We start from the raw sequence: 12,190 nt of genomic DNA, 5'->3' as shown, positions 1-12,190 counted from the left end.
ACCTAAAGCACTGCTTTCAGTTTTGCACACCAAACCTCAGGAAAGATGTACTGGCCTTGGAAGGGATACAGTGGAGATTCACCAGAATGATACCAGGGCTTAAAGGGTTAAATAATAATAGATTGCATAAACTTAGCTTGCACTACCTTGAGTCTAGGCAGTTGAGGAGTGATCTAATTGAGGTGTTTAAAATGATAAAGCAATTAAATAGGGTAGATACAGAGAAACTATTTCCTCTGGTGGGGGAATCCAGAACAAGAGGGCACAATCTTAAAATTGGGGCTAGGCCAATTAGGAATGAAATCAGGAAGCAAAGGTTAGTGGAACTCTAGAACTCTCCTCCAAAAGGCTGTGGATGCTGGGTTAATTGAAACTTAAGACTGAGATTAATAGATTTTTATTGGACAAGGGTATCAGGGAACGTTCGGGTACGGTAGCATAGTGGTTATGTTACTAGACTAGTAATCCAGAGGCCTGGACTAATAATCCAGAGTCATGAGTTCAAATCCTGCCATGGCAGCTAGGGAATTTAAATTCAATTAATTAAATAAATTCTGGAATTAAAATACTAGTATCAGTAATGGTGGCCATGAAACTACTGGATTGTCGTAAAAACCCATCTGGTTCATTAATATCCTTTAGGGAAGGAAACCTGCCATCCTTTCCCGGTCTGGCCTATATGTGACTCCAGACCCACAGCAATGTGGTTGATTCTTAATTGCCCTCTGAAATGGCCTAGCAAGCCACTCAGTTGTAAAATCTCACTACGAAAAGTCACAATAAGAATAAAACCGGACAGACCACCCGGCATCGGACAACTAGGCACCGGACACGACAACGGCAAACCAAGCCCAGTCGACCCTGCAAAGTCCTCCTCACTAACATCTGGGGACTTGTGCCAAAATTGGGAGAGCTGTCCCACAGACTAGTCAAGCAACAGCCTGACATAGCCATACTCTCAAAATCATACCTTTCAGCCAATGTCCCAGACTCTTCCATCACCATCCCTGGGTATGTCCTGTCCCACTGGCAGGACAGAACGACCAGAGGTGGCGGTACAGTGATATACAGTCAGGAGGGAGTGGCCCGAGGAGTCCTCAACATTGACGCTGGACCCCATGAAATCTCATGGCATCAAGTCAAACATGGGCAAGGAAACATCCTGCTGATTACCACCTACCGTCCTCCCTCAGCTGATGAATCAGTTCTCCATGTTGACCACCACTTGGAGGAAGCACTGAAGGTAGCAAGGGCACAGAATGTACTCTGGGTGGGGGACTTCAACGTCCATCACCAAGAGTGGCTCGGTAGCACCACTACTGACCGAGCTGGCCAAGTCCTGAAGGACATAGCTGCTAGACTGGGCCTGCAGCAGGTGGTGAGCGAACCAACACGAGGGAAAAACTTACTTGATCTTGTCCTCACCAATCTACTTGTTGCAAATGCATCTGTCCATGACAGTATTGGTAGGAGTGACCACCACACAGTCCTCGTGGGGACGAAGTCCCGTCTTCGCACTGAGGATACCATCCAACGTGTTGTGTGGCACTACCTCCGTGCTAAATGGGATAGATTCAGAACAGATCTAGCAGCTCAAAACTGGGCATTCCATGAGGTGCTGTGGGCCATCAGCAGCAGCAGAATTGTATTCCAGCACAATATGTAACCTCGTGGACCGGCATATTCCTCACTCTACCATTACCAATAAGCCAGGGGATCAACCCTGGTTCAATGAGGAGTGTAGAAGAGCATGCCAGGAGCAGCACCAGGCGTACCTAAAAATGAGGTGCCAACCTGGTGAAGCTACAACTCAGGACTACATGCATGAACAGCAGAAGCAACATGCTATAGACAGAGCGAAGTGATTCCTCAGCCAACGTAGTCCTGCCACATCCAGTCGTGAACGGTGGCAGGCAATTAATCAACTAACGGGAGGAAGAGGTGGCTCTGTAAACATCCCCAGCCTCAATGATGGTGGAGTCCAGCACGTGAGTGCAAAAGACAAGGCTGAAGCGTTTGCAACCATCTTCAGCCAGAAGTGCTGATTGGATGATCCATCTCTGCCTCCTCCCGATATCCCCACCATCACAGAAGCCAGTCTTCAGCCAATTCGATTTACTCCACGTGATATCAAGAACCGGCTGAGTGCACTGGATAGAGCAAAGGCTATGGGCCACAACATCCCGGCTGTGCTCCTGAACTAGCTGCGCCTCTAGCCAAGCTGTTCCAGTACAGCTACAACACTAGCATTTACTCGACAATGTGGAAAATTGCCCAGGTATGTCCTGTCCACAAAAAGGACAAATCCAATCCGGCCAATTACCGCCCCATCAGTCTACTCCCAATCATCAAAGAGATGGAAGGTGTCGTCGACAGTGCTATTAAGCGACACTTACTCACCGATGCTCAGTTTGGGTTCCGCCAGGACCACTCTGCTCCAGACCTCATTACAGCCTTGGTCCAAACATGGACAAAAAAAAGAGCTGAATTCCAGAGGTGAGGTGAGAGTGACTGCCCTTGACATCAAGGCAGCATTTAACAGAGTGTGGCACCAAGGAACCCTAGAAAAATTGAAGTCAATGGGAATCAGGGGGCAAACTCTCTTGTGGCTGGAGTCATACCTAACACAAAGGAAGATGGTAGTGGTTATTGGAGACCAATCATCTCAGCCCCAGGACATTGCTGCAGGAGTTCCTCAGGGCAGTGTCCAAGCCCCAACCATCTTCAGCTGCTTCATCAATGACCTTCCCTCCATCATAAGGTCAGAAATGGGGATGTTCGCTGATGATTGCAGTGTTCAGTTCCATTCGCAACCCCTCAAATAATGAAGCAGTCTGAGCCCGCATGCAGCAAGACCTGAACAACATCCAGGCTTGGGCTCATAAGTGGCAAGTAACATTCGCGCCAGACAAGTGCCAGGCAATGACCATCTCCAACAAGAGAGTCTAACCAGCTTCCCTTGACATTCAACAGCATTACCATCGCCGTATCCCCCACCATCAACATCCTGGGGGTCACCATTGACCAGAAACTTAACTGGACCAGCCATATAAATTCTGTGGCTACAACAGCAGGTCAGAGGCTGGGTATTCTGCGGCAAGTGACTCACCTCCTGACTCCCCAAAGCCTTTCCACCATTTACAAGGCACAAGTCAGGAGTGTGATGGAATACTCTCCACTTGCCTGGATGAGTGCAGCTCCAACACTCATGAAGCTCGACACCATCCAGGACAAAGCAGCCCGCTTGATTGGCACCCCATCCACCACCCTAAACATTCACTCCCTTCACCACCGGCGCACAGTGGCTGCAGTGTGTACCATCCACAGGATGCACTGCAGCAACTCGCCAAGGCTTCTTCGACAGCACCTCCCAAACCCGCGACCTCTACCACCTAGAAGGACAAGAGCAGCAGGCACATGGGAACACCACCACCTCCAAGTCACACACCATCACGACTTGGAAATATATCGCCGTTCCTTCATCGTCGCTGGGTCAAAATCCTAGAACTCCCTTCCTAACAGCACTGTGGGAGAACCTTCACCGCACGGACTGCAGCAGTTCAAGGCGGCGGCTCACCACCACCTTCTCAAGGGCAATCAGGAATGGGCAATAAATGCTGGCCTCGCCAGTGATGCCCACATCCCATGAACGAATAAAAAAGGCAGGAAATTGGAGTTAAGGTACAGAAACCTCCATGATCTAATTGAATGGCAGAACAGGCTCGAGGAGCTGAATGGGCTATTCCTGTTGCCGTTTCCAATTCAGTATTTTATTCCTAATGCTCCTAGCAGTCAGGTAAAGGCACCCAATGGTTCCTGACTTTTGTCTGAGCTTATTGTCTCTAAATTTATTTTCTGCTTTACCGTATTCACTTCTTCACCATGACCATGTGCAAGTAGTGCTACTCCATAATCCTATTCCCTCATCTAGTTTTAAAAAAGCCCTAAACATTTCCTTGAATGTTAATTTTACCTTATATTAAATGATTACCCTCCAAAGTGCAATTCATTGTATAGGGTGTCCCGAAAGAAGGAAGGAGGCGTGACATAACTGAGCTCCTCCTAGTTTTAAACAGTAAGTTTAAAAGATTATTTAGCAGTCTCTGCTATAGCCCAAAGATAATACTCTAAATTGGATTTTTAAAAAAGTCACAACACTGTTGGATGCTGACCTCCACAGGTTCAGAGGCAAGGGTGTATTAAATGAAAACTAAGTCCAGCAACAAACAGGAAGTGTTTTAAAATGTGAGTAATTCCCCAATTTAGGGAACTATGATTCTGTTGGACTAGTCAGCAATTTATTCACTAACTGCGTCAGCGATCAGGCTGCACATCCCCGGAACAGCCCTTCAACACTCACCGGCTAGGCTCATGAATGTGGCTCAGATACTGGAGCAAGGCTGTGCACACCCTGATTGTCAAACTGAACCCCATCAAGAGTCATCACCTTGAGGGGAGGTGAAAACTTGGGTGTAGAGAAAATAAGTGTCAGGGCTCAGGATCTTGCGATGGAAACGATTTGAATTGGTTTTGAATCAAGAACTAAAAACATTTAAATTTTAGGTACTGCAATAGATTTATTCCTCAGTGACTCTTAAACAAAATAGAGATTAAGCTGTATACCATGCCAATAAAACATGGCACCAGGATCATGGACTGTGCCCACAAGTCAGCCCTCAAGTCCAGGACCAGCCTTTAGTTTCAAAGTGCTTTTACCAGTTCATTACTAAACTATTTTACACCAATCAGGAGATGTATCTCAATATCAAAACAAGGGCGCTCAATCGGAGGAAACTGCAATGCCAGATACACCCAGTGTTACAACAGGTCCCAGGTGTCTCGTTTTATGACTAGCCCAGATCCCTCATCGTTCGAAGTGTTGAGTGGATTGTTTTAAGACAGAGATTTCCAGTTTATAGATGCTCAGTGTGCATACAGCTTCTCTGTCCAAATTTAAAATTTAAAACTTTTTAGAAAAAAAAAGTGGAAAATTTGGGAACAGTTACAAGAAAAGGTGAGATGACTCAGGAGAGAGGGGGTGGGTCTCACCACAGGTCGCCGATGAGATTTAAAAGCAGATATCTGCAATATTCCCAGCAAGTCCGACTGGAGACAAATCTCTCAATCCACGTCCGGCCTTATGTATAAAACGACAAACACGGACCCCTTGGGTGTGAACTCTCACCAACCCCTGACGCACTGCCCACCAAAGCTGATCCAGATTTCGAACACATGCTTAGAAAGGCTTTTTTAAAAAAAAATATGCAGTACACAAACCATTTTCACTTTACGCAACAGGTTGTTATATATGGTGACCAAAATAAAAATTAAACGTCTTTGTATCCTGTGCACAAAAGTAAAGCTCGTGCCAACAATGAAATAAAAGAGTTAACATTACAATCTGTTTTAACACTGGTCATCAGGGCAGTTTCATTCGCGATCAGACAAATCAGAGGTGCGAGCGCTCAAGAGGCATGTGGGTCTGCACCATGGTTCACAGGTTGGATTTGGGCCCAGTGTTCACGGGGATGGCCCTCAGCTCTGTCCGCATGCATAGATACTCCCCTATCACGGCCATCAGTGCAATGCACACAATGTTCACCAGCCACCAGCTCAGCGCTGTGGGAAAGTGCAAGTTGTAGATCCAGCAGCCTACAAAGTGGAAGATATGGACGGTCACAGTAAAATCCAAACACTGCTTCCCTCTTCGGATAAAATACCACAATCCAAGCGCACTGGAAGTAAAAAGGAAAAGGTAGTTAGATGTGCCATTAACACACAACAGACTGCTCCACTCCCCGACTAATATTCTTTAGAATTTTCCCACTCCAGATACTTGAGCACCAAAAAAATACGAGACGGACACTCCAGTGCAGTACTGAGGGAGTGCTGTACTGTCGGAAGTACAGTCGTTTCAAATGTGACATTAAACCGAGGCCCTGTCTACCTTCCCTCTAGGGTGGACGCAAGTGATCCCAGGGCACTATTCAAAGCAGGGGAGTGCTCCCCAGTATCCTAGCCGATATTTATCCCTCAACCAACATCACTAAAACAGATTATCTGGTCATTATCACATTGCTGTTTGTGTGCAAATTGGCTGCCGCATTTCCTACAATAGTGACTACACTTCAAAAGTATTTCATTGGCTGTAAAGTGTTTTGGGACATTGAGGTCATGAAAGGTGCTATATAAATGCAAGTCTTTCCTCTTGTTCCTTTGCTAGGCTTTTATGCTCTTCAAGTCTAAGGAATGGAGCACTTTCCATCGCAGGCACCCACCGTCTCCAACAAGTACTCCCAGCTGCGAATAATCTCTCTCTATTCCACCAGTGTATCATTTGCCAGTCATCCTTATGGGCGCTCTGACAGACTGCCAACTTAGTGTCAAATTATGGTCTGTGTGTTGTGGGTCGTTTACACTCACTAGAAACCAGGTTGACACTGGCCAAACTCACTTCGTACAGGATTCCTACAGTCAGAAAAGGGAAAAAAACAAACTTTCTTTCCATCACTCTGGGCTGGTTTCAAACCCAGGGGTCAGAGGTGAAAGGTCAGTTTTTGACCACTCCAAATACCGATCTGTCCCCTTTGTTTAGCTCTTAAGAGTCTCAGGGTGTTACAACCTAGAAAGCCACCCCTCCATCATGGCATTGCTTTCATATCATAGTACCTTCCTGACCTTTTAATTGCACCTATTTCTATATTTTACAAGGTGAACAGTACAAGAGCACAGGAGTAAAGCAGAAATTAGCTAGTTTGGCAAAAATACTTGTTCTGTTTTTGGCTGGATTTGCTAGCAATTAACCAGCCAGATGTGGTTCTCTTCACAAGGAGGGACATGTACAGTCTGTAAATATCATGCAAACACTGCAGTACATGGTCACCTGCACTCTACATCATCTGGTCACTAGAAGGCATATGTACAGAGGTAAATAGAAGACTTGCATTTATATAGCTCCTTTCACGACTTCAGGCCGTTCCAAAGCACTTCACAGCCAATGAAGTACTTTTGAAGTGTAGTCACTGCTGTAATTTGCGCACAGCAAGGTCCCACAAACAGCAATGAGATAAATGACCATATAATTTGTTTTAGGGGTGTTTGTTGAGGGATCAATATTGGCCGGGACACCAGGGAGACCTCCTCTGCTCCTCTTCGAAATAGTGCTGTGGGATCTTTTACGTCCACCTGAGGGCAGACAGGACCTCGGTTAAACATTTCATCCAAAAGATGGCACCCCTGACATTGCAGCATTCACTTCGTGCTGCATTGAAGTGCCAGCCTAGATTATATGTTCAAGTCTCCGGAGTGGGACTATCATGCAAACACTGCAGTACATGGACACCTACACTGCACTCTTTTAGGCAAACAACCAAAAATGCTAATTTGTATTTTTCTGTTGCTAAGCACGTTTGCCTTAACAAAGTACATGCCCAGGTACAGCACAACAGCCGTGAGAATCAGTATCTTCTCAGCTACAACATAACTAAGAAAGCATCATGCTCCAGTTCAATTTACCAGAATTAAGCATGTGTGGCTACCAACGGGCAGTCACTGGGTTAGTTTCACCAGGTGCACACCCGTTAAAATGTGCAACTGCCGGCATCTGCAGGTGTACGGATGTCAGGCAAGGACAGGTTCAGGCTTGGCTGTGTTGCCCTTCGTGGTTGAATAACCTGCTGACATCCACCAAACTGCTCACGTGAAGAATGGCCACTTGGCTAAGGTATTGGAGGGCTGTCTATGTCTGGGGAATTGTACCACTGATGACTCAGCACTTGGAACAGGAGGAGAGAAAACTGATGGGAAAGAGAGTTGAGTGTTAATGCCTGTCACCATCCACCAGAGGAACCAGTAATGAAATATGAAAGGGGTGGGGGAAGAGAAGGATCAGTTGGAGAGGCAGATAAAATTTAGACTTTCAAATAATGTCCTTCAATCAATACTTTCTAGATTACTTTAACAGGTTACTTCCAAAACTTTCACTGCAACATTCCATATACATTGTTATGCGGTCTGTTATTCTCTCTCCACACTTCTAATCTGTGTATGTACTTACCAGGTGAGTGAATTGAGGACAAATGCCATCATCGACAACCTCCCCTGAGCTGTGGAAAATCCCAGCACCTAAAGCACAAACAAATCAGTGTTAGTATAAACAGAGAATGAAAACAAGGACATCACATCCAAGCCTCTATCTAGATGCTTAACAACACAACACAAGTAGGCAGTATATTGCAATTCAGTCCTACAATCCGATTTTGATGCTGGTTACAAGGTTTACCACAGAACACATCAGCTGTGTTGCAAAAGATTATTTGAATTTAGAAAGATTTGGGGGGGGGGGGGGGTGTTGGGTGGTGGGTGAAGTCTGTGATTTGTCTGAAAAGAAACATTACTACATCTGGACTGGCAAGTAACTAACTTAAATATAAACAGAAAATGCTGGAAATACTTAGCAAATTAGGCAGTATCTGTGAAGAAAGAAACAGAGTTAACGTTTCAGGTCGATGACCCTTCGCCATAACTGGAAGTAGTTGAAGATTAAACAGTTTTTAAGCAAGTATGAGCCGAGGGTTTGGTGGGGGGGGCGGTGGGGTGGAGGGAGAGAACAATAGGGAAGGGGACTCTGATAGTGCAGGGCAGGTTGAAGTAATTAACTTACACTGCAATGTGAATACACACTGTACTTCTTCCCCAGCAGACTGACACACATTCTACCCCCTCCCTGGCTCCAGTGCCCATAACACACTGCACTCCTGGTATATACACTGCATCACTGAACGTAATGGTGCAGACTAATCTGGGCTGGGAAAAACTAATTACAGGGCAAAGGCTGAATGACAAAATGGTGATAAAAATAAAATCTGGTAAGCAGGGCTTCCAGTGCAGGGGGAGATTAGTTCCTTTGCTGCTCTTGCTCAGCAGTTTTGAATTAGAAAATGCAGGAACAAGGGAAGACAGATATCACCAAGTCTACAGATACTCCACTTAAATGTAGATTTTTAAATGGAAATTCAAATGAACAATTCACTTTGAATCCTTCAGTGACATTGTTCCCATATGTTACAACACTGTCACTGGGATTTCAGTAAAGCATAATGGGGATATTGAAGCTTTTCTCTTTACAGACACTGACCGGCCTGTGTGTTTCCAGCACATTCCGTTTTTGATTTTGGTGAAAGCCTGTAAAAAGTTGTAAATATTTTTTTGAACACTAGTGGCTTTGCTAGTGGTTGTATTATAATGGCAGGAATCTTATACTCCACACACGTGTGATGTGTTATACTGCTGCTTAGGTGGAGCCAGGTTTAAGCGGGTTTGTCTCTCTAAAGCCACAAGTTTAATTGCTGTAGGTTAGTACAGGCCAAGGTGAAATTGCTGTTTGGTAGGAGAAATACGTAAATTGGAACGTTCTAGTAAGTTTGCAGTTTAGGGGGGAAAAAGCCCATGAAATAACTACCTTTCTTTAAAAAACTTTTGATCGTTTGAAGTATAATGGAGGTTCTCAAATGTTGTAGACTAGCTGATCTCTGTAATGTGACTTTATGGATTATATTGCAACCCCCCCCCCGCCACATCCCAGAATGAATGGCTGCTCGGTACTCACTTACGGTCTTGCATATTCCATTATGATATCTATTCCCCATGGTACAGTTGTCACCCGTGGCAAAGTGCAAGAAAGGTGGCAGGGGAGGGATAACACCTCAAGTTCCGGTGTTTGCTTTACTGGTAATGAAGATTCATTGAAAGCCTTATAGCACATGTTAGTAATTTCTCCACATCATGAGAAATAGAAATCGGGGAAAGTGGACTTCTATTTTAAACTATAAATGTTAGAGTCTGCTTACGTTTTGGAAATAACCAGACAGTCCACTAAAGGAAACACTGTATCGGGTCCAAAACCAGACAGAGGACATCCCTACCTCTATGGGCCATTTTTGCCACAGCAACACTTTCCATTACAATCTCCACCATCCCTCCCCTATCAGAAAGGGAAACAAAACACCCATTATTCCATTAGTGCTGAACTTGTGCAGTTTTACTATTTACAGGAGGTTCCAACTGACCATTTTGATGAACCCAACAGAACACGTATCAGGAAGCAATCTGACACAGTGTGTCTAACATTTACGCAGCGATTAGTTATGATCTGGAATGTGCTGCTTAGAAGGCAGTGGAAACATTCAATTGTGACTTTCAAAAAGGAATTAGATAAATACTTGAAAGGAAAAAATTTGCAGGGCTACGGGGAAAGAGTAGAGGAATAGGACTAACTGGACGGCTCTTACAAAGAGTCGGAACATGCTTGATGGGCCAAAAGGCCTTCTTTTGTGCTGTAACCATTCTATAACTAGTGTGAAATTCCATATTTGTTTCCCAATATCTGGAACCCATGCTGCCACCCGGGACAATCCCAGAATGCATACAGAGACCCCCCTCGCCTGCCCACAAAATCACTAACATTTCCAAGTTACTGGAAAAATGAATTTGGCACAAGTTACATAGGGCTTGTGTCAAGCCTCTGTGCACACATGATTACAGCCAAAAACATCTGAACAGTGAATAGCTTCATATACAATGAACATCTTATCCACAGGTGGTTTTATTTTGCTCCCTCCCCAGAAAATAGGATAGATCCACCGTGTTTCAAACTGCATGGAGGAAGGATTTCTTTTTTGAAGAGGCTGCTGCGAGGAAAAGGAGTGGACTTCATCAAAACTTTCATTTTTTTACCTCATAACTAAACACTTGATCGAGCGAGCGGCTGTTCTGCACCAGGCTGTCCACCACAGCCAACCAAATGCCCAGGAAACTGTAGTAGATGCACTGCATCAAGACAATCTGAGATACGATGAGAATGGGGTCCCACACGTAGCTGCGGAAATGCCCGGCCATTCCCACGGCTCCCTTCACAATGGCAACCAGCAGCGAGGAGCAACTGCTCTCAGTCTTTAGTTGTCGGAAGCATGACGCTGGCGGAGGTAAAGTGCTGAGAGAAAGATCCGAAGCAGCAGGGCCCCAGAGTCTGGAACAGAGGATGCGCTTAGAACACCTAAGAAAGTAAAAAAAAAATGCTTTCAGATGACATTGCCACATCATTCATGTCCCAGTATGATAGACATAGCTTTCTGGAGAGAAAAATTGGAGAAAAAAAATTAGCAAAGAATTTCTGTATAAAGAGCATAAACTTGCATCAATCTGAAGCAACACAGGAACAGGATGAGGCCATTCAGTGTCTCGAGCCTGCTCCGCCATTCAATTAGATCATGGCCGATCTGTACCTCAACTCCATATCCCTTGATACCATTACCTAACAAAAATCTATATCTCAGTCTTGAAAATTTCAGCATCCACAGCCTTTTTTTGGGGGGCGGGGGGGGGGGGGGGGGGGAAAGAGTTTCAGATTTCTCTCCTAAATAGCCTAGCTCTAATTTTAAAATTGTGTCTCCTTGTTCTTGATTCTCCCACCAGAAGAAATAGTTTCTGTGTATCCACCCTATCGAGTCCCTTTATCATTTTAAATACCTCAATCAGATCATCCCTCAACCTTCTAAACTCAATGGAATACAAGCCAAGTTTATGTAACCTGTCCTCTGAATTTAATGCTTTAAGCCCTGGTATAATTCTGGTGAATCTGCACTGTACTCCCTCCAATGCCAATATATCCTTCCTGGAGGTGCAGTGTCCATAACTGAACACAGTAATCCAGATGAGGTCAAATATTTTTCTTATTTACTCTTATTTTAAATGCTGGCTACAATTTGCAGCTAAATCACTTCAAAGAAGTGTCTTTACATCAAAGGTCAGTGTTTATGGATTGAGACTACGTAAAGCAAATTATTTAACAAAGTAAACCAGGAGCAGAGAGATATGCAGCTGTACATTACTGAGGGAAAATCTATTAAATACTTTTTGAAAAGGTGGAAATATGAATTGACGGGGGCTATGAAGCAGAGGAAAATACTGGAGTGAATTTTTCATCCAGAAATCAGGAATTGGAACAAAATGTTTAATGTTCAGCTCCACAGTAGCATGGGACAGGGGTCATACCCAGCTTACAATGCCAGGTGCATACCAGAATTCGCTATCTACAGGGCTCCATTACAAACTACACACATTCTCATACCAGCATAACGTGGAACCACCAGAGAAATTAAATGCACCCCACAGATTACAAGTAATGGCATTC

At 44.6% G+C, this 12,190-nt stretch overlaps 1 protein-coding gene across 1 annotated transcript; it reads right to left on the bottom strand.

The window, feature by feature from the left end:
* Positions 1 to 4,557: 4,557 nt before the first annotated feature.
* On the bottom strand, positions 4,558 to 11,064 carry LOC137315435 (protein SYS1 homolog). The gene is made up of 3 exons (XM_067980116.1): positions 10,735 to 11,064; positions 8,057 to 8,124; positions 4,558 to 5,735 (listed from the first exon to the last, which is right to left on the bottom strand). Exons 1-3 carry the CDS (start codon positions 10,894 to 10,896, stop codon positions 5,495 to 5,497), a joined length of 471 nt encoding a protein of 156 aa, XP_067836217.1. The 5' UTR covers positions 10,897 to 11,064; the 3' UTR covers positions 4,558 to 5,494.
* Positions 11,065 to 12,190: the final 1,126 nt, after the last annotated feature.

Source organism: Heptranchias perlo, unplaced genomic scaffold (genome assembly GCF_035084215.1).
Source record: "Heptranchias perlo isolate sHepPer1 unplaced genomic scaffold, sHepPer1.hap1 HAP1_SCAFFOLD_549, whole genome shotgun sequence".
NCBI classification, from domain to species: Eukaryota; Metazoa; Chordata; class Chondrichthyes; order Hexanchiformes; family Hexanchidae; genus Heptranchias; species Heptranchias perlo.
Note: the sequence above shows the minus strand (reverse complement) of the source record. Positions and strands in the feature narration are given on the sequence as shown.

Coding starts and splice junctions, on each gene's coding strand:
- LOC137315435 (XM_067980116.1), bottom strand. CDS start 10,896: ATGGCCGGGCATTTCCGCAGCTACGTGTGGGACCCCATTCTCATCGTA. Junction 8,125..10,734: donor ATCAAGTGTTTAGTTATGAG/GTAAAAAAATGA, acceptor TTTGTGCTTTAG/GTGCTGGGATTTTCCACAGC. Junction 5,736..8,056: donor GTCCTCAATTCACTCACCTG/GTAAGTACATAC, acceptor TTTTACTTCCAG/TGCGCTTGGATTGTGGTATT.